Raw genomic sequence first — 23,348 nt, 5'->3', positions numbered from 1 at the left:
TGTGAAGAGAATTTCATTCACTCACCCAAGTACAAACCTCAGCTCTGATGCAAGAGGCTGCTTGTGATACCCATAAAAAATGACTCCTTTCAAGCCACACAAAAATCCTTTATGGGTAATCAATCACTGAATCCACCTCAAGTACCAAAAGCTTCAACTGGCAGAACTCTACAGGTACACTTCATTAACCATCCCAGGTAACAGCAGCTTCCAATGGAAGGATGAAGAGACAGAGGGTAGCCTTAAAAGATCTAAACTGCACTACTTTTACTTATGAAGCTGCACTTTGAAAACCTTACATTTGAAGTTTTGCAGCTTAAGTTCAAGTTCCAGATAATGAAAGATACTTGATCTCTCCGGAAAATATTTAATCTTAGCAAGAACACATCTAAGTTAATGTTACTAAGAATATTATTGAAAATTCCCCTTGGTCTTAGAACCAAGTTATCTCTAGTCACATGTATCTAATTCTAAGGCAGAGTTTGGATTTCAGCAGTTTCAAACAACATATGTGTTGTTTGTATTCCATTATTATCTATAGAAAAGACCACAAAATCAGAAAGAGAAGAGTGACTCGACCACAACTCAACACACAACCAAGTGTCAAGTGTGCTGTTGCTGTGACTTTAAAGGGCAATCCAAAGTGGAGTCATTCATTCTTTTCCATTGAAGGCCAGCCCAAAACTCACCAGCCCAAAACCCACAAGACTCAGGTCTTTGTGTTGAGCAAGTTCCCAGGACAGACTTCCTCCAAGAAACTCTTACATTACCTACTTCTTGGGGCTTGCCATCATAGAACACTGGTGCTAAAAGCACACTTCAGAGGTCCTGATTCTACACCAGACTAATTAAAGAGCAAATGAATCCCACTTGCCCAGCATTACACATGGTCTTCAAGTAACTCAGCCACTCTCTGGCAGAGGAAGCATATACCCCACATTTATCTTCCTTTTTGGCTGGCCAGAACAATGTAGAAGACACTAAATAAATGTCCGGCACACTCCGAATTACATTTATAGCTTCGGAAGTCCACCATAAGTGTTATGAAATGAGTTTATGTGGTCAGTAAGGAGTCTTTCCATCTATTTACATGTTAGGTTGATCCAAAGGCTAGAGAATGCATGCCTTGGTCGCTGTCCCCATGTTTATCAAGAGCACTGCAATGTGCTCTCGCTTTCATTTTAATTTCTTGATACTTACAAGAAGTAGCTTGAAATAGCATCCCCACTTTACATAAGGAAATTGGAGAGAAAAGTAAGGTTTACAACTTGCTTCTATTTGGTCAGCAGGGAGATGCTATAGGTCTCAAACCCTATTTAAGGCCAAATTCAGCTCTTTCCCTGTAACATAATGCCTTTAATGTTTAAAGGTGTTCTTTAAATATGAACAGCTGTACTACTTAAACTTCCTACAGGACAGAAGAAAGAGCAACTGTTTTCCCTCAATAGCAGTGTTAAGGCTACAAACCCCTGCCCTAAATTTTGCCCTTCTAGGGCTTAATGCATACCTGAAACTCTTTCTTGCTCCATGAGCTTAGTGTAAAGACTGAAAATCTGTTCCTGGACTTTGCACACAGATCGTTTAATCTTTTCCCTGCGGGTCACCATGTAAGTGAGGTTCCGAACCTAGAACGTAGAGAATAAAGATTCTAAGTGAGCAATACAGTAATGATACTTCAGTGCTTTCAGTTTTCCTTTACCTGAGACATACTGGCCCTACTAGGGCCTTGACAGACATTTGAAATCAAAATGTGCTTTAAGCCTGCCACGAGGAAGATTCTGTTTGTTTATTCCCTTGGTGTCTGCAGCAGCCACGGAGTAAACCCTGAGGAGAACGTAGAATCCCAGTCCTCCCCACCAGTCTGCAGGATCGAGGAGACCTCCACTCTTTACTCAGGACTTGCTGCCTTGTGCCCAAGAGTTCTGCTTACCATCCAACAGTGCCATCCCCGCAATCTTACTGTCAGTGGATTTAGAGGAGTTTCAGAAGCAACCTCCCCACACACTTTTATCAAGCAGCTTCCAGGCCACTGGCATAAGAGGAACCCCTTGCAAAAGGCTCTCTGGAAGATCAGATGAGCTGCTTGGTCCACTGAATTCAACTCTGCAAAGCCAGACCAGCAGTGCAGTGTGTTCCGAGAGGAGTATGCAAATGCCTGGGGACTGTCCCAGCATCCCCAACCAATCTATGAATCTATGGGTCGTCAGCTTACAACTGCCACTAACCTCAGTCTAGTTCATTTGTAACTGAAAGACCAAGTACTAAGATTCCCCACTCATGTCTGATATAGAAGACTGCTTCACATCATGAACACATCCACTAGTGATTCCATAATCAATATTCCCTACTCTTAAAACCACCTGTCATCACTAAGTACAAAACTAAAGAATTAAGTCACTGATCCCTTGGTCCTAAAGTCTCCTGCCTAGATTGGCCTGGTAGTGGCGCATGCCATTAATCCCAGCACTCAGAAGGCAGAAGTAGGTGATCTCTGTGAGTTCAAGGCCAGCCTGGTCTACAGAGCGAGTCCCAGGACAGCCAGGGCTACACAGAGAAACTGTCTCAAAAAAACAAAAAGTGACTAGATTACATGGGCCTAAAGACAAAATGTCAGCTCCATCCCACCACTGAATAGCTGAACCTTTTCAGGAAGATGCCCATAAAAACCTCAACAACCTCAATGGCAGAAGTGAAAAATGACTACATCCTCCCTTTTATGATCAATGGCACCCTAAAAATATATCATTTTGAGCAGACTCTTTGTACCATACTGTAAATCCAAGTTCAAAAGTCACAGGCTGCTTCTCTGGCACAAGCCATGCTATTTTGCACACTGACTTACTATGCAGATACCCTACCACCACCAGGGCTCAGTCTTCAGACCCTTCTAAATCCTCACAATTTAGAGGATTGTGTTCAAGGCAGTACAGTTTACATGAGGACATGAGATAGGAAGGGAAACACTACCAGGCATTGCTGACCCTGACAGATTCACTAGCAGGGTCTTCCTGTTTCTAGTTGTACATTAATCATTTACATTATTAATGCCGTTACAAATAGGCTTTAATTAAAAAATTAAGAAGGAACTCACTCTCCTTGTGTAAGTTAAATATAACATCACTGGGCCTAGCTAACTCTGACAGCCACAATCCCAGGCAAGGAAGTAGGTGTTCCTTAGATAAAACTTAACCAGCATGGGGCTAGAAATGACTAACAGGCTATTCATTCTCTTTGATAAGACATATTCCACCCAGATGAGATTATGGGTAGAAGCTCAAAAACTAAAAATTAAAAAATCAAACCTAAATCCTCATCTCAAATTCAAAACTTTGGACAGTACACATAAGACAGCTTTTACATAAAGATGAATCTGAGTTTTGGAAACATGAAACAGGCATTCTAGTTTATGCTCATATTCAACTCAGATGGAAAGCAGACAAATCTCAAACTCTTGATCCAGGAAAATAAAAGTAGAGAAACCAGGGGATCTCAACTTTTGTAGCTTGTATGCTAGGGAAGAATCTACCATGGCCTCTAAGTAGGAAAAATTCTTTAATTCCAGTGACCTCAGATGAAGAGCTTCTAAATAAACCCGCAAAGCAAAAAGGCCATGTTTTCCAGCTGGGATAAGTAAGGCCTAATTGATCCAGCTCTGACTGACCACTGTAGAGCTGAGTACCCCAAAGTAGACACCCCTCCCCAGCCCCCCCCCAAAAAAAAAGCATTCTTGGCAGGAATCTACTCATGGCCTTTGCCCAGAGAACTAGACTGATCCCACTCAACCAAACATCCCCAATTCACCTCCCCTCAGCTGCTAGCAGCCAGAATCCACACCCAACACTTCATGTCCCCTGACACCAGGCTAAATCCAAGTCACACTTTCCCCTTCTAGCAAGTTCACAAACAAACAATGCTGACGATACTTGATTCCAGTTTGCACTTTTAAATTTCCAGAATGTTCCTGTTGCATCATGGAACCGCATCCTGAGAACTAGCGGCCTAACAGCCAGGAATAGCTGCAGTGTGTTTTCTGAACTCTAAGCAATGTTGGCCACACCATGCCTTATATGCATTTTGTTAGGGGACAACTGTGGTCTCAACTGGGTTTTCAAAAAGTTCCATTCCACTAAGTGACAAATGTATGACTGTCCCCCAGGACTTGGCACCTTTCCATACAACTACAAAGAGTGCAGAGGGAGGATGTCTTTATCTGAACTAGTAGTACTCAATTTCTGAGCTAATTAGGTGGTCAGGAATCCTTTAAGAGTGAGGTGGCAGCCTATGGAAATTGAAGTCCCACTCATCACATCACAACCATGTTCTCTTTGTAGTGCCTTCTGATATCCATTCCTCTAACTTTCTGGGCCAGAATTGGTACCCAGGTGTGCAAGGCCCCCGAGGTGTTTATTTGCCAGAAAGAGCAATTAACCATAATCACTGAGTCACCTGCATTTCTAATGAATGCTACTCACTTGTTAGTTCAGGAATGACCACATGCCTCAATTCCAGTCACCTGGGTTAACTGGTTCTTGAGTGCCTGTCATGTACTGATACTGCATAAATAGGCAGATCACTGACTTACTGAGAAAACAAGTTCATTGTGAGGTTGGATTTTTCCTTTGTCATGCCTGCCCTGATGAGCCCTTGGCCTGATACTCATTTATAATTGCAAAGCACTATACAAATCTCCAGGGTCTGACATAGACTTCAGCATTTTCAGACAGTCCTCACAGCAGATGAGGAAAACATAACTTTTCATTATAAATAAACCCTTTTAAACTGACACTGAATTCATTAAAACTTTAGACTTTTTAATAATAAATGTTAAGTAATGCCACCCACACACACATACACATGTGCGGGCGCGCGCAGATCCTGATTTATTCCCTTATACATCGTAGCCATTATTCTACTTAAAAGCAAAATGACGACTCCAAAAAAAGTTCAGAATTTAATTATAAGTGTATGTTAATCTCAGTAACTTAAATACAGAAAGAGAGTTAGTACACCACAAGCATTTTCTACACTTTTATTCTGTGGTGATTGTGAAACAAACACAAGTCAAAACATGAGACTTCTCCCAAGGACTATCTGACTCCATGCACCCCAATTACAGCAGTTGTTGGGTTAGGATGGCAGCTTCTCACCATAAAACCCATTTACCCTGAACCCTTTCTCAGTAACATACCACAAATGCATGTGGTTCTTTGCACTAACCACCAGGGGGTGTATGAGAGCCTCACCAACCTGCTCCTGCCTCCCCTTAGCCTGACACCAGCCACCTTAGCCAGAATCCTAACATCATCTAGAAAGGGACAACACAAGAAGCCAGCTTTAGATGGTGTACTAAAAGGGTCTCTAATGAGCACTTAACACTACTTTCACAACTACCCCATCTCTAACAAGGTGATAGAGGCCTCTGTAAGAACTGATCCTTTTGGCTAAGCACATCTGCAGTCTATCCCTGCCCTGCCTACACTCTCATTTCAAATCATCTATGAGTCAGATTCTCTTGCCGAGCAGGTGATGAATCACTCCTCTCTAATAAGTGAGGGGCTTAAGGGAGATAAGCATTAACTGTTTCAGGCCACTTGGGTGCCTTTGAGCACAGGCTGCTTCAGGCCAGAAAACTTGCATCCCACCTCTGCCACACTAATGAATTTAATAGGTAGCTAGCAGTCAGGGGAGTAGGTGTGAGAGGTGCTGAAGACACATCCCCAATTAGTAAGTCTCAGTCAAAACTACCTAAGGGAGCTGGAGACCCTGGGGAGGGCAGTCCACTCCTAATTATTCCTGCAGCAGGAAGAGAGGTCCAAACTGGGACTCCAGAGGTAATGGAGAGTGGGGGAGGCACCAAGCAGCAAACAGCTGAGGAAGTGCCAGCAGCTGAGGCTCCAGGCAGCCAACAGCCACTTAATCAGCAACCCAGTAGTGTGATAAACATGTAAGTCTGTGTATATGCATGTAGTGTACTGAGATTGCTAAGGATTCCACAGACAGACCCATGGCCCTGTGCACCAGGAATCACACCCACACACACAGACATAACCCAGACAGGGATGCACACACACACACAAGCACACACACTGTATGTACACAACCTCCGTGATGACTTAGCACCTCACTGCCAAGAGTGTCTTCTGTAACAGGTGTGTGTAGAAGTCCATGCACACACATCAGCACCCAAAGCCTGCTCTGCTCCACAACAGAGCTGGGAACGCCCCTGTGAATTAGCCTAGAAGCAAAGACGGGCCGGCGGGAGGCAGTGCTTAGCTCTGATGAGCCCCCTTCATCCAGCCATCAGCCCCTAGGAAATGTCTCCCCAGGTTGAACAAGAAATTCCCCTACTGCTGCCCACTCCCCTGTAAGTCAGACACATCCCAGCTCTCAAAATTAGGCCGTAAACAATACTGAGTCAACCCTTTGGTCGTGTTCCTGGTGCTCAATTCCCTCCAGCTCTACAATGATGGGGGAGCGGGGGATAGGGGGTAGGCCCCATCTGATCTTGCAGAACAGTAAAGATTAATGGGAAAGTGTGTAAAGAAAAATAATCACAAAGCAGCTCCCACACTGGCAGTCTTGCACACTGCAGTGAGTTTACCAGCCCATAAATATATTTAACCAACACGACCTCATGCTGTAGTGTGTACAAGAATCTGAGAGTAATGACTGGCTATCATCTCTTGCTCTGGGCAAGTGCTCGCCTCTTTACATCTTCTTCTCTAAGTCATTATAAGGTGTCAGTGTCAATCATTACCCTCTCCAGGTCCTGCCGCAGGTGCGTGAACAGCTGCAGCCTCCTAAACAAGACATCCTGCTCCCGCTTGGCTAGATTGTCCTCTTCGTCTTTCTTTGGGGTGATGAGGGGCTTGTTGAAGTTGATCTTCCTCTTCAACTTCCAGTACTGGTACAGGAAATCCACTACTTCCTCAGGCAGCCGCAGGGCCCTGGCCACATCCAGCAGGTTGACGAAGGTGTAGAACTCATCCTCCAGCTGCTGGAGCTTCTGCTTGCGAACACTCACCCGGTGGGCCTCCTCTCTATTCTGCTCCAGACTGGCAAAGGGCTCCAGAGGGCTCCCAGGAGAACACTCGGGGGCCCCGTTCTGTGCAGCCCCCTCACCCAGGCTCTCCTCGGGTTTCCTGTGTGAGCTGTGCTTCGGGCAGTAGGACTTGAATTTGACTTCATCATTCTCGGCCAAAATTGTCTTCATCTCCAGGCCACGGTCAAAAGCACAGGTCACATGGAAGGCTGTCCGGCAGTTCTTCACAGAGCACTGCAAAGAACACACGGAGACCGTTACCGGAGCAGCAGCAACCAGAGTCCCTAGTGCTAGCCACCACACAGGATGATAAAGGCACACTCACTGAGACAGAAAAGCTTGACAAGGATGAAGAGGGAGGGGCGGCCAGGGATGGTGGGGAACAATGCACGACGCAGGTAAAACCTTCATAGCCTCAACTATAGCTTGCTTCAAACAGTCACGGCACTAGAATCTCAGGGCTGGGCGTGGCGTACAACTGGCCCCTGTAGGTGAGGGTGGTACAGCCCTCAAAAGACATGTGTTCTATGTGCAGAGTACACTCTGAGGCATAAATCTAATTCTCAAAGACTTGAGCTCGTGTAGTTTTATAAAAAATGAGAACAGGAATCTCCTCAGCACACACTTTCCTGATAAGTTTTAAAAAGAATGAATATTCAGTACGACCCCCAGCTGGAAAAGGTCCCAACTCAGGTAAACACAAGCAGACTTCCTGGAAGCAGCATCCAGGATCACACCAGAGGAAGGCAGACTAGCAGACAAGAAGCCAGCTCAGGAAGGATGGAGAAAGGTCCCCTGCTAGTGCAGAATCACCACAGCATCAGAGGCTCCCTTCCTGTGGGCCCCAGGGAAGTCAGCACGGCGGCGGCCAGGCCTCATCAAGATGCACTGAACACCCTGCTCCCTCCCCGCCTGCACAGGGCTACAATTTAGTGCCTTTGATCCAGACACAAGCCTCTGGCCAGCAGGAGCAAAGTGATTAACTTCTCCCCGTCTGATCTCACTGAGCAAATCCCTAGAAAGAGGTACCTCTTGGAGGCTGAAGCCAGCCCCTGTAAAAGCAACTGTATTGTGTGAGGCCAAGGGATCCCTGGGGCATGCCAGGGCTGCACAGACAACCAAGGAGTTTGTGCTCTGGGACAGCTGAAAAGCTTAATTAAACTCCTTCAACAGACCCTGCATCACATAACCACAGAGAGTAGAGACGAGCTGGATTTCCCCCTCATCATTTCAGTATTTAAGATACAGCTCAGTGCCAGCCACATTCTAATCCTTTACTATAAAAATCCAGCCCCTCCACCACCCCCAATCCAATCACCTAAAACATATGCACTAAGATTAGTCTGTACCTTTATAAATAACCTCAATTACAAGAAACGTGCAATCAGCTTTGGTGGCAGAACACACACGCAGACACACCTGGCCACTATCAGGAAGAGACACGACTTCTCCCCAGCAGCACGAAGCCGAGTGGGAAGTCAAAGTGGGAACAGATGACTGAGACACAATCTGTGTTTGGCTTAAACTACACTTAACCCAGGCATTCGAACCTTCAAGAGAAATGAGCTGCAGCAGAGTATTTATACAGGACTTTGAAAAGACGCCAAATAGCCTTCCTCTGGGGTTTCCTATTCAGGTTGACTCAGCAAACAGATGTTACAGAAACATAAACCAGAGTCTTCCCAGCTGCAGACATTTCGGAGAGGAATTCTCTTAATAAAAATCTATTTTGTGAAGATATGAAAAGTCATCAGCCTTCCTTGGCCCCTTCTTCAAATGAATGCTCAGGGAAAAGAGGTCAATGGCAATAGGAAAGTCATTATATCGTCTCTCCGTGAAAGACAAACAAGACTCCCATCTGCCTCCCATGAAACGTCAATTATGGAGCAGGGTTGGTGTGCTCACAAGAGCAGTTAACACGGGCACAGGGACAGCCATTTACCCAGCTATGCCACGAGCAAACCTGTGTGCGTGTGTGCCACACACATGCACAAGCACTCAAGTCCTTTCTGACCACCCCTCCATTCTTTTTGCCCAACTCAAACTTCAGCCAGAGGCTTTATCATTTTGGTTTTCAACAAATTCTACTGATACCTAAAAAAAAAAAAAAAAAACCAACTTACTTTAAAGTCCTGAAACCAGATCCCCTTAGCTGCCCTATGCCGGCCCTGATATTTCTATCAATGTTTTTGGATGCCTGAATACCAGTAGAAACAGTAATAGTGAAAAGTAAAACCACTTTGGACTTGTTTTAAAAATGGAAGAGAATATATACCATCAATCGGTGATTTGAGTACCTTACTCAAAGAATCACTCATCAGCCAAAATATAACATATTCTGCCAAATGAAGTAAGTTGTTTAAAGCCAGGACCACACTTGTCAAGTTCATGTCTGTACCTGCTGTATTCTCTGATTCTCTGCATCAGAAGCTGCCCAGATAGTGTTTCTGCCCCCCAGATTCCAACAGATGGGAGGGGATATCTGATGCATACGCTGCATCCCAAAGGAAGAGTCAGACTTTATCTTTAAATCCTCAGCCACACACGGCAATCCAGGCCTCAAATCATAACTGACTAGATATCAATGAGTCCCAGAAATTGATTACTCTTTTGTTTCAGACAATATGAAGACACAGACAGCACAGAAACCATTTCCCCCTGAATTCCACCGACCTCAGGACTTCCTGCACTTACCTGTACCTGAACATGCAAATGCAATCAGCATTTTTACATACATACAGTCCAGGCTGTATTCAGATCAGGTAATCCTTCGCACAAAGAGCACCCAGGACAGCAGCTTGCCCATGCCCTCTATCCAGCCAGTGCTCCAAGACTCGTTTCTCAGTGTAAAAGCATAGGCCTGCCCAACACCTCAGCTACTGGCATCATACCCAGGAAGCAGTCCAGAGGACTTCTGGGTCTGTGTGGTGTAATGTGATTATACGTAGGAAGGTAGGCAACTCTCAAGTTCCACAGCCAAGGAGCATCTAAAACCCAGTTCTTACCAGGAATGGCTGCTTGTGGAAAGAAGTGAACACTAGGCTTAGGGCAGGCGAACTGGAACTGCCTCCACACCCAGGTGGATTTCCAGAAAAGCTCTCCTCTCCTAACCAACCCATGATGTGCAAAAGTCAGCCCACCCAGGCCCGGTCCTGCTCCCTACCACTCAGGGGAGGAAAACAAAGCCATCCTGCTGAACTGTTACCTGTATGGATGCCCCAAACTTCTCGTTGCAAAGGCTGCACACGAGTGCCCACCGACTGCTGGGGATGTGAGACACCTTTGTGATGGGCTCCATCTTCTCGGGGCTGCCAATGCTTACCTAGAGATCCAAAAGAGCAAGATGAGGATGAAACAGTTCATCAGAATCCTAACACAAGACCTAAGGACAGTCCCAGGACCCACCTCTGGACTAGCAGCAGGAGAACCCAGAGCTCAACCTCACGTGACTCCAGCATGCCAGTCTATAAAAACTCATCTACGAGTTTCCACTTCTTTCAAGTGTCTGATGGCAAAGACACCTGTCTTGTTATAACACAGTGTACCAAATCTCTAGATTGACAAGAATTTGTCAAGAAAAAAGCCCCATCATGAATGTATTTAAATCCTGGAGTGAGCAAATAGATAAACTATACTTAATCGTATTCCATCAGAACATACAACTACATTCAAAGTAAAAATCTACCAAGATAAATATGGTATTGTCCCAGTTCAGTCTGGATTGCTCAACTGCACACTGGTTAATAGCGAACCAGTGAAACCTCAATGTAAATCATACTCAGGCAGTTTTCCTCTGGAGGAAAAAACACACACACACCAAATCACATACCAAAAATACTGGAATTTGAATCACAAATGATATTCTCATTGCAAGCCATGCAAATTAAATTAGTTAAGGTCTGGGAATGGAAATAAATTAGACCAGATCTGAAATTAACAAGGTTGAGACTGAGTTAAGAATTTAAATAAAACTCACTGATGTATGACCCAGAGTACTGTGGTACTGCTCATGTACTCACAGACATGTGACCCAGAGCACCATGGTACTGCACATGTACTCACAGACGTGTGACCCAGAGTACTGTGGTACTGCTCATGTACTCACAGACGTGTGACCCAGAGCACTGTGTACTGCTCATGTACTCACAGACCTGTGACTCAGAGCACTGTATACTGTACATGTACTCACAGACATGTGACTCAGAGCACCATGGTACTGCACATGTACTCACAGACCTGTGACTCAGAGCACTGTGTACTGCTCATGTACTCACAGACATGTGACCCAGAGCACTGTGTACTGCACATGTACTCACAGACATGTGACCCAGAGCACTGTGTACTGCACATGTACTCACAGACGTATGACCCAGAGCACTGTGTACTGCTCATGTACTCACAGACGTGTGACCCAGAGCACTGTGTACTGCTCATGTACTCACAGACCTGTGACTCAGAGCACTGTATACTGTACATGTACTCACAGACATGTGACCCAGAGCACTGTGTACTGCACATGTACTCACACACATGTGACCCAGAGCACTGTGTACTGCACATGTACTCACAGACATGTGACCCAGAGCACTGTGTACTGCACATGTACTCACAGACATGTGACCCAGAGCACTGTGTACTGCACATGTACTCACAGACCTGTGACTCAGAGCACTGTGTACTGCTCATGTACTCACAGACCTGTGACTCAGAGCACTGTATACTGTACATGTACTCACAGACATGTGATCCAGAGCACTGTGTACTGCACATGTACTCACAGACGTGTGACCCAGAGCACTGTGTACTGCTCATGTACTCACAGACATGTGACCCAGAGCACTGTGTACTGCACATGTACTCACAGACATGTGACTCAGAGCACTGTGTACTGCACATGTACTCACAGACGTATGACCCAGAGCACTGTGTACTGCACATGTACTCACAGACATGTGACTCAGAGCACTGTGTACTGCACATGTACTCACAGACATGTGACCCAGAGCACTGTATACTGCTCATGTACTCAAAGACGTGTGACTCAGAGCACTGTGTACTGTACATGTACTCAAAGACGTGTGACTCAGAGCACTGTGTACTGTACATGTACTCACAGACATGTGACCCAGAGCACTGTGTACTGCACATGTACTCACAGACATGTGACTCAGAGCACTGTATACTGTACATGTACTCACAGACATGTGACCCAGAGCACCATGGTACTGCACATGTACTCACAGACCTGTGACCCAGAGCACTGTGTACTGCTCATGTACTCACAGACCTGTGACCCAGAGCACCGTGGTACTGCAAATGTAGTTTGCCACAAACACAGACTGGCAGAGACAATGCATGGCCACCCTCCGGACATAGCTGTGAAGGTGCCAGGCCTGGCCCTGTGCGTGGCGTCAGCCATGTGAGGGCTCCCAAAAAAGGACTGGTGGGTGATTTGTGGACACCACCAACTTGTAGCCCAAGCCACTGATGCTTCCAGGCAGTCCTTCTAAGACCTGCATACGATGACATGGCGAGGTGGTAGCACTGCTCAGGAGCAGTTTGGGGACAGAGGTGTGTAGGATCCGGCACTCTCCTGCTGTCTATGAATCACTCCCACCCACCTGCCCACTTCCGGGTGAAAACCAGGGCCATCTCAACTAACCGGCTATTAGGAAACAGGCTTACCTCAGGGATCCACAGGGCACAGCTGACGTGGACCCACTTGGTTCCGCTGCGAGTGGGCTTCATGGCGCCTCCTTTCTTGGGACACAGCAAACATTTGGGCTGAACCCCCAGGGCACATGTCCGACACAGCCAACTGCCCTCTGGCACCTTGAGGATTCCATAGCAAGCCTGTAAGGCACAGCACATCACCAGGGAAGGAAAAGAGAAAAGACTTGTTTCCTATTTGATGATCATCTAGTTACTTATTTACTTACTTACTGTTTGTCTGTCTATTTATGTGTATAGGTCTTTTGCCTGTATATATGACTGCACCACATTATCAGTGCCTGCAGAGGCCAGAAGAGGGTATTGGATCCCCTGGAACTGGAGTTATAGCCGGTGATAAGCTGTCAAAATGGGTTCTAGGAATCAAGCCTTTGTCCTCTGGCAGAGCAGCCAGTGCTCTTATGGCTGAGCCCTATTAATTAATTTAAAAACCACCTAGAAAGATTCCCACAGACCCACCTCCACCTCCAAAGTAGACATGCCCGTGTCCACCTAACTGTGATCCTAACCCCTGAGGAAATATGCCAGTCCTCCTCTGAGCACCCATGTGCCTGAGCTCTGAAGACAAGCTGCATGCTTACTGAGCACAGTGAGTCCCCAACACTTGAAAAGGAAGATGCTAAAGTCACCAGTGGTGCAGAAGAGACCCATCCACAGAAAGCTTCCAACCACTGAGCAGCATGCTCCAACCTGGCTGCGAGAGGGTACACGAGACCTGTCTGCCATCATGATGGGCAAGATACGGAAGTCGGCCGGGGGGTGAGGGGCGGGGGCAAGGCAGTCAAGACTCGTGGGACTGCTAAAGTGGCAGTAGTTGAGAAACCACCTGAGGAGCTTTGCTGCCCAAGCTGGACCCATTCCACCAACTAGAGTTCAGCACTGTCCACGTGAACAAAAGGCCGCAAGAAAACAAGACACTTCAGAATGAGGACTTGCTTTCTTTAACTGATGTTTAAAACAAAGCCTGTTTTGCACAAGTTGGCATAATTACACAAGACAGCACAAACTGCAGAAATCAAGGCTTTTACAACTGAAGTCATTATGTTGGCTTGAAGAAAGAAAAGGCAAATGTTTCAGTAAGCAGAGTGAAAAATCAAAACCACAATGGTACCAGGAGTGCATTCAGAGCCCTATAAAACCCAAACTGTTCACAACTTTATCCTTAAATGACCTGGAAGTCAGGATGGCGAGTCACAGGAACGGGGCTCTGTTTCTCCAGACAGAAAAAGCACAACCACCATGAAATCTGAATGCCCAGGACACAAGAAAGGAAACCACAGGGAAGAGCTGAGCACAGCAAAAGAACACTAATACCGGGGCCCTGAGAGTGCTGGCAGGCCCATGAATAAGCCGCTGTCAACAGTCTACTGGAAAAAGAGATTCTGTTAGCAGATCTAAACAGGACTCTGAAGGCTTCAAACATAAGGTTCTGCACCAGGCAGTCTAGAGCTGCCTTTGAAGAGAGAATTTCATTTACTGGAAAGGCCTATCTACACTAATTAAGTATGCCTTAAAGACAAATCATGAAGGATTTCACCAAAAGAAAAATGAAGTGAACATTAAGTGTGTCAAGAGCAGAAGAAACCGAAGCCTGAGTACCAGGGCCAACTCTGCCACCTCCGTGCTAAGGCACTGGCAGGCAGCCCTGACATCAGCTCACACTTGTGAAGCACAGAGCACAACTCCATTTCCAGCAGAAATCTTGTCACTGAGCAAATGTAAGAGGACTGCAGGGTCACCAGGGCAAGGAGAAGCACCAGCCTCCCATCCTAACACACCAGCGCCACAGGGACTCCAAAGGCCAAGAAGACACTCCTTTTGGACCATTTCAAAGTCTAGATACAAAATGGGCTAAAGCAAAGCATTATGGTCTCAAGACTCCTGTGAAGATGAGCTGAGGTCTCAGCTGGTGAGGTCTTCAGTTTTGTAGAAGGCAGATGAGAGAGGAAAGGATCATCAAGATCTCCAGAGTGTGAAAGTAAGCGTGTGCGATCTCAGCACTCATGAGGCAGAAGCAGGAGGATTGTCTCAGTCGGAGGCTACACCGGTCTATACACTGAACTCCAGACGAACCAGGGCTTATTTCAAAGAACAACAACGAAAAACAAAGTTCAGCCAGGCAGTAGAAGCACATGCCTTTAATCCCAGCACTCAGGAGGAAGAGGCAGGTGGATGTCTGTGAGTTCAAGGCCAGCCTGGGCTACAGAGTGAGTTCCAGGACAGTCAGGGCTGTTACACAAAGAAATCCTGTCTCAAAAAAGCAAAACAAAACAAAGTTCAGAGGTCACCCAAGCCACCCTTGCACTTTTCTGAGCTTGCTTTAGGTTTCAGTATCACCAATGGCCTCAGAGAAAAGTACCTCAGGACACCTGTCTAAATCATCAACATACTGGTGCACATGTCCCCCACAAATCCACACCACTTCAGTACCATACTGAAAGTGAAATAAGGAACTGGAGAAACAGCTCAGTGTAAAAACACTTGCTGCTCTTCCAGGAACCCATGTTTGGCTCACAGCAGCTCACAACCTGTAACCCCAGCTCCAGGACTGTCTCTGACTTCCTCTTGGGACTCCCTCAGACATTCATTCACTCAAACAGATATACACACATAAAAAGGTAATACTAATAAGTTTAAGTGAAATGAGAGATAAGAGGCCCTACATCTATGATTAAGCTTTCTAAATGACCCAGTGCCCACCTTCACAGTGGAGGGAAGGACAGGAACAAGCAGCCACCATATTCTACTGCCTCCTTGAATAACGCTCAAGCAAAGGTGCTCTTGGAGTTAAAGATGGCTCAGGCGTCAGGAGCATTGGCTGCTCATGTAGAGGACCCCGGTTCAGTTCCCAGCACCTACACGGTGTCTTACAATCATCCATTAACTCCAGTTCCAGATCTGATGTGCTCTTCTGACCTCTGTGAGCACCAGGCATGCATATGGTGCACAGACATTACATGTAGTCAAACTATCCATACACATAAAATTAAACAAAATCTAAAATGAAAAATAAAAGGATGCCTGACCCTCCTTCAGTAGCCAAGTTCACACATAAACACGTATTAATGCTATGGATTACCCTATATCCCCAAAGACATGCGGAAGTCTCCACCACCACCTAAAAAGTGACCTTTAGAACAGTCACTGGACATGGAATTACTTGGAATGAGACTGCACTGTTTGTTGTGGGCAGGCACCAATCCAACAGGACTAGCTAGGGACGGTCTAAGAAGGTAACCCCTGAAGACACAGCCACATAGGGAAAACAGCATGAGAACTCAAGGTACTCAAGCCAAGAATACCACGGACTGACAAGAAGCCACCATAAGCCAAGAAGAGACAAGGAAGAACAAAACAGTGTTCCCGAAGATAACTTCCCACTGGTGGTACTCGGGGAACTATCCCGAAGATAGTCACCCCATTGGTGGTACTCGGGGAACTATCCCGAAGATAGTCACCCCATTGGTGGTACTCGGGGAACTATCCCGAAGATAGTCACCCCACTGGTGGTACTCGGGGAACTATCCCGAAGATAGTCACCCCATTGGTGGTACTCGGGGAACTAATGTGGGGTTTAATCACCTTCTCCAGGATTTGTTCGTCAGTGTTCCCACTTGGATCCCAGTGCCTTCAGGTTGTAAAGGTAGAGAACTATCCTCTAGGATTGGGGTCGGCAATAAGACGTTCCTAAACCACAACTGTGAGGGTGTGGTCCCATTGGCAAGCATCTGGGCTACAGAAAGCACGGGCTGGCTGAGAGGCTCACCCCAGAACCCCAGGCTCCTTCTTTCTGGGCTTTGCTGCCCCACTTACCTGGTGCACACAGATGTTACATTTGTCACAGAATACCATCTCGTTGCCATCCTCGCCATCGGGTGACTGGCAGACATCACAGACAACATCTTCATCGTACTCAATCCCCAAGCCCTCTTCGGTCTCTATGGCATGATTCATATTATCATAGCATCGCTGTTCAAATTCCTCCAAGACCCTTTCCATGGTGTACTCATCCAGCTCAGGCATCCCTGAAGGAAAACATCCCAGACACTGGAGTAAGTGCACACTAACAATTATTGTAATGAAACAACACTGGCCTGTTTAAACTCCTAAATAAAACATAAATAAGAGAAAATCTGAGTGCCAGAGAAATTTCCATGCAGTGACTCAGACCAACCCACAGATAAACACCTCCATTCCAGTGTGTTCCTTATGGAAGATAGAATAGAGAAGCAAAAACTGAAAACCATCTCAGAGGCATTCTAGGATATAAATACATACACTGTTAAATGCACCATTGTTGCTATGACACTAATTTAACTTAGAAAGCCAGGACCATATATTATGGTGTTTGGGTTTTTGTTTTGGTTTTTGGGTTTTTATTTTGTTTTGTTTTTAATTTTCTTTCTTGCTGCTTAAAACAGTGCCCTGAAGCAGATTTCACAGCAAACATCCAAATGTCTTTAACTGGCTTATCCCTCTCCACTTGGAATTCACCAAGCTGAAATGCATAATCAGATCCATGAAAGGCAAACAGGAGGAAATGTCTGGAGCAAAGAAGCCCAGTTCACTATGAGTCAAATGAAATACAACTCACTTCTCCAAGAACCATCAAACACACGTTGAGGAAGTTAGGGGGTGGCCCAGTGGTCAGAGCAGCTACTGCCACGGCAAAGGGCCTGAGCGAGATTCCCAGCACCCATGTCAGCTGGCCCACAACTACCTGTCTCTAACTCCAGACCCAAGAGACCTGAAACCCTCTTCTGACCTACCCTAGCACCTACACACACCCACACAGACACATACATGTAATTAAAATAAAGCCTTGTAAAAAAAGAAAGAAAAAAGGACCCATAAAAGTGGTCATTGTGGCCTTAGTGGTGGGAAAAAAACTATTTTCTTCTCTCTGCAAAGGCTCTCCAAATTGCCTATAGTGAAAACATTTGTAAAGAAAGGAGGTCTAAAGAAATACTCAGGAGTCAGGCATGGTGCTCATGCCTGTAATACAAGAACTCCTTAACAATAAATAAGGAGTCTCAGGCCAGCGAGAACCATAGTTTAAAGGTGGGGGATGGAAGTGGAGCCTATAACTTACATGGCATTCTTAGAAAAATTAACACCACCACATTCTCAAGTTGTAAAACTTCGGAAATGAGCTGAGAAGCAGTTCAGAGCACTTGCTGTTCTTTCAGAGAACCTGAGTTCAGTACTCGAACCAACGTAGGGCAGTTCCCGCCCACCTGGAACTCCCACTCCAGGGGATCCAACACCTTCTTCTGAACCCGTAAGAAGCACCCACACGCACTCATACCTATATACTCCCATGTGCACACACAGATAAATCTTTTCTTTAAGGAAGAACATATTGAGGACATATAGTGGTAAGCGCGGCACAGATTAAAATGATGAAATGTTTTCACAGGGCACTGTTCACCCAGCGCCTCCTAACTTGTGGATACACCTAACTTCTCTTTGCCTTCTAATGAACCTTTATCACAAAAAGGTAGGTAGCAGCTGAGACAAACATCTTTAAACTGGTGTTAACTTATATCAAAGGAAATGATTTATTCTGTCAAGTTAGCTTATCTTACCTAATGCCCTAGCCAAGTGAGTTCTTACGATTTAAACCACGGCAAAGCCAGTCTTTAGTTGAGTCTTTGGAAAGGACCCTGGACTAGATGGACAGCTACAGCCGGCCAAATGCTTCACACTGTCTTTTGAGTGGTTTTATACAGACAGTATAAAGCATTTGAAACTTCTACAACGGCATAATTATACCACTCCGATATATACCACACATAATAGATCACTCGGATATATATACCACACACAATATACCACTCATTTATATACCACATATAACACTCAGATATATAAACCACACATAATACACCACTCAGATATATACACCACACATTATATACTACTCATATATCACACATAATAGACCACTCAGATATATACATCACACATAATATGCCATTCCCCAAAGTGTTCTAAACAGATTTTAAAGTGACTCCAGGCTTGCTACTGTTCTGACCACTAATATTTAAAGCAGGGAACAAGAGCAGGAACATCTACTCAGTCAACACGTCTAGTAAGGAACGAGTAGAAAATAGCAACATTCCCAGCTCCATCACAGTCAGTCCCATTCACTGGCTGGTGAGCTCCACAACAGGACAAGCTGCTATCAGAGTCCAGGCAGAGGCAGGCTCCAGGGGAACACGGGACTCCTCACTATGTGCTGGAGTACAAACAGCCCATGCCATCACTTCCCGACCCTGCTACCACAACAGTAAGGTAGTCTTTCACACTGAGGCCACAGTGTGTCAAGGTAAACATTCAAGACACACCTTCAAAGCAACCTTGGGAAAGAAAGGCTGGAATGTGAGGAGACCTTATGTACCATCCCAGCCTCCACACTATGAAATGCCAGTCCAACCAGGAGAGACCTTCAAAGTCTGGGCTAAAGCCAGAAGAGTGTAAAGAGCTAAAATCAAGAGGGAGCGGGTGGGCCAGGAATCCAGTCACTGCAGCCAAAACAAGCCTGGCTTCCACCCCAGAGAGCCGTTCCTCATCAGCCCACTACTGCTCAAGAAGCCCCAAGTGGACTCTGCATCGCATCACATGTGCCAAAGCCAGATAACACAGTCTCCAAAGAGCTGTGATCCTGTGATTGGGTGGGCTTCAACCTCTCACAGGACTCATATGAGTCACTACGGACAGAAACAGCTCTTTCTTCGATGTGAGTTAATGTAATAACACATAATCTCACCCATCTCCTTAAATTCCTCATTGGTTAGTTCCAGCCACGCAGCATCCATGTCATTGAGGTCATAGCGACATACGTTGTCCGCCAGTGTCCGGAGATCAACATAGCCCAGCTCTGGAGGCTCAGAGCCAGATGATGCGATGTACTTCTTGGGCCTGATGAACATGAGAGATTTCTCTTCAGACACAACCCTGTTTAGCAAGAAAACAAGAGCCAGATTACCCTTTCTGCCATGTACAAGAAGTTTCAGCGGCCAGGTACGACTTCCTCCTCCAATCCTCAAGCCCAGACCACCCCTATGCTCATAAAGACTATGAACCCAGATATCAACAACACCCTCAGCTAGAATCTTTCCAGGCCCCAGCACCAGAACGGAAGCAGATGCTGCAGCCTTTGAAAGCTGCTTCCTCCCCAGCACATGACCCGACCCTACCACCATCCATGTCTCCAAAACCCATGGTATTTCCACAGTTGGTGTCTACATCCCTTTCCGTTAATCAGGCATGCTCATTGCCCCCGGAAGCTGTCCGAAGCAGACAGACCTTGCTAAGCAGAGTTCTCAGGAACAGAGATGGCAAGAACAGTCACAAGCTAGGTGTGTACAACACATGGCTGCAGACCACAGGAGACACCTCTGAACTCGCGCCTCCCAAGAAGACTGAGCGAGAACAGTGGGTTGTCGCCATTACTAAGAGCCAGAGCCCATGCTCCGTGACGTATGACCCCAGAACAACCCTTCTTCCACCTCTCTCACAACCTGTGAACACCCGGAGAAGTGCTTTCCAACATCACCCTAGCCAAGCTGGTGGGCAGTGCCAAAAAGCACACCCGCTCCGCGGAGGAGCGCGGGTTCTGGCCGGGAGAGGCTGAGGTCACAGCACTTCCACAGCTGCTTTCCACCATGGGCACTCACGCCAGCAGGGTGCCCAGAGTTTAGAGGTTTAAACCTGCAACTGACGGGATGAACTTATCTGTGGGACAGAGATGGGCAAGCTGAAGGGACTTATTTCTCCTCCTTGAGCAAGAACAGGTGTCGAGTGAAAAGCTCCCGTCTATCCAGGCATGTCCATCCTGACTCGGCACTACACGGAACCATCCAGCACAGGCTTCCTGGACTCACAGCCTGCCAGTGCGGGTCAAAGAGGACTAGACACACCCTGCACTCCATGAGCCCTGCTTCACCGGCCAAGACCCACATCGCGAGGTGACGCCTGGGGGTCGCCTATGCCTACCCGGCCACAGTCGACTGTAATACAAATTGAACACCCGTCAGCATTCCATACACCTCACATATCCCAAAAGGATGACACTCAAATCAGCCAAGTGTCTAGAGAGACATGGAGTAAGGGTCAAGAGGTGAACTTGGTCCGTACCTGTCCTTGGTAAAAGAGGCTATTTCACACCGCAAGGAGCCAGCGGACAGCAGGGCAGCAAAGCCAGGTGTGCCAGCAGAGCTACTGGGCACTCCAACCTCTCAAAGGACACACTACACCAAAAGGCTACCAGAGTAAAAAAAGTACCAACACACCACAGCCCATCTCAGCGGAACGTCAGGGAGGACATGCCGTGAGCGGCAAGGGATGTGGCAGGAAACGAAGGGAAGCACCAGCCTCCCGAAAGAGCCTGTCCACAGCACAACTAGCCAAACAAACTCCTCATCTAAGACGCTGTCCAGCAGGTCTCCTCATCCCTGTCATCTCCTAAAGCAGCCACTGCTGGCCTGGGAACTACCCAGGCCACCAGTGCTCCCACAAAGCCACACTGAGTCCCAGGGAATACATAGAGGGAAACAGCCCCAGGCAGCCATTCCCTAAAATGCCTCGGGCCTTCTCATCTCCAGAAAGAGAGCAATGCCTCCCGTGAAGTCAGAAGCCCGCTGCCCTGACTCACCCTCCCCAGTGCTTGAAGTGTTCCTACCACACTTCTGGTCAGGTCTCACGTCACCACGCTACTAACTAAAGACCTGTCTCCTCTCCGCCTCCTGGCTTGCTGGAAGGAAAGGCAGTGGTGGGGAGAGAAGCACGTGTCTCCTCAGGGTAGCTCTACCTGGCCACGGGCTGCGGGATGGTCCCTGGGCTCACAGGCACCTGGACTCCTTTCTCCCATTCCTGTCTCCAGGGGTCGGCCAGCACGTAGTACTCATCGGGGTTCAGTTGGTAGGAGTCATGCAACTTCATGGCAGTGATCAGGTCAGTCCTAAACACCTGGGAGGAAGAGAGGGACAAGGATATTTGTATCTGCAGTCCTTACGGAGCACTGGCAGCTGCAAGGTAACCATGGAGCTACCATAACAAGGTCACTGTATCAACACAGAGTACGTCAGCCCTACTACAGAAACCCTTCCTTCCCGACACTCCTCTCCCTCGCCAGGGCCTGGGGTGGCTCCAGCTCCCTCAGTCAGCACAAGCAGGGGCAGCAGTGATTGTATCAACACAACTGTTCCCCTCTTTAAGACCTCTCAATTCACCAAGGGCTGCTGGAAATCCTTCAGGGAATGATGACGAGTCAGTCGGGGGTGCCCTTTGGAGCCCATGTTTAAAAACAAAACTTCATTAGCCAATTAACCTCAAGGCAAAGCCTAGAACTACCCGGTGGAGGTCACTCACTATCTTCTAAACTAACTTGCCAGCCAGCCCACACTCTCAAGTGCTAGCTAGCATTTAGAACAGGCAGCTAGCGAGAGCAAGGTCCACGTTTGCTAACACCAGGCAGAAAGGCAGGCCTGCAGACATCTCGGAGGGAAGCAACAGTCACTCTGGTACCCAGTCAGAGGATGCCCTGTCGTCTACCCAGGAGGCAGTGTCTGCGGACAGACAGAACCCTGTCTTCACTGCAGTCAGGATTCAATGCACGTGTCCATCTACCAAGAAAGCACCCAGCCCACCCTAAGACAGAGCAAAGAAAGGGACAGTGAGGAAGGGCGGCCCGCGCCTCTGCTCCTCTGTGGACTATGGGCACTCGGCATCCACATCAACAAGGCTGACCATCAGTACAGCACACCCCGTCTGGCAGCCAGGGCTGCTCAGCTGCTTCCCTCTCCAACCTTATCCTCAACCACTCATCTGAGGGTGCACCAGGAAGCCCTGACCTTGGCATGAGCAGGCCCTGCCGTACATCAGGCACAGCATGAGCCTGAATCTGTAGGCTGTCCTCCATGGACACAGCCAAGGGCTCACTCCCTCACTCAGGACAGGAAGCTTTCTGGTGCTGCTAAGCACGGGTCACACTGCATGTCTGCTGGCTTTTCAGGTTGACAGCCTCTCTGACAAACCCTGTCTTAGGAAAGCGTGAGGTAGGGTCTCAGTAAAGAAGTCCACTCCTCTGGCTGTCATTTTTCAATGCTGGCCTTCCTCCTGGATGTCACCCCTAACTTCTACAGGCCCATCAAGCAACACCCCGGCTATGTACGGTATGCAAAGATCACAGGACACAAGGTCCCAAGACACAGAGCCCCTGGACCTGGAGATAGGCCTAGTACCACCTACCCCAAGGGAAAGGTCTTCAAGGTCAAAGCCAAGAGTCCATACCCTCACAAAGCAAATCTGGTAAAACAGAGTCCAGCTAAGCTGTACAAAGAAAAAACAAAGAAAAGAAAGGAGACTGGGAAAGGACATGATAAAAGGCACCTTCATTCCTACAGACCTGGGAGAGGCTCTGGCCCAGAGCTCAGGTGCCGGAGCAGACAAGGGCAGAGGGACTGATAACCCGAGTGCTGTACACAGGCCGAGCGAGCACAGTGCCGCCTGCTGCTCGGAGGGCTCCTCACACTCCTAGGCTGAAGTAACAGCCATACAGTATGGACATCAA

General features: G+C 47.2%; 1 protein-coding gene across 6 annotated transcripts in view; it reads right to left on the bottom strand.

Annotated features, from left to right (window-relative positions):
• The window catches only part of Jade1 (jade family PHD finger 1), a 65,375-nt gene that overhangs the window by 5,643 nt on the left and 36,384 nt on the right, over positions 1-23,348 (bottom strand). For 4 of the 6 annotated variants that reach the window (XM_028895061.2, XM_028895060.2, XM_037206569.1 and 1 more), the window contains exons 4-10: positions 21,588-21,745; positions 19,545-19,732; positions 16,586-16,797; positions 12,728-12,895; positions 10,248-10,364; positions 6,758-7,276; positions 1,508-1,625 (exon numbers count right to left, since the gene is read on the bottom strand). In XM_028895061.2, the coding sequence (XP_028750894.1) occupies positions 1,508-1,625; positions 6,758-7,276; positions 10,248-10,364; positions 12,728-12,895; positions 16,586-16,797; positions 19,545-19,732; positions 21,588-21,745 (1,480 nt within the window). Of the gene's footprint in view, positions 1-1,507; positions 1,626-6,757; positions 7,277-10,247; positions 10,365-12,727; positions 12,896-16,585; positions 16,798-19,544; positions 19,733-21,587; positions 21,748-23,348 lie in introns of all 6 variants that reach the window. The other 2 variants (XM_037206568.1, XM_037206567.1) reach the window with 1 other exon arrangement.

This window comes from Peromyscus leucopus, chromosome 6 (genome assembly GCF_004664715.2).
Source record: "Peromyscus leucopus breed LL Stock chromosome 6, UCI_PerLeu_2.1, whole genome shotgun sequence".
NCBI lineage: Eukaryota > Metazoa > Chordata > Mammalia > Rodentia > Cricetidae > Peromyscus > Peromyscus leucopus.
The sequence above is the reverse complement of the archived record's forward strand: the minus strand, read 5'-3'. Positions and strand labels throughout refer to the sequence as shown.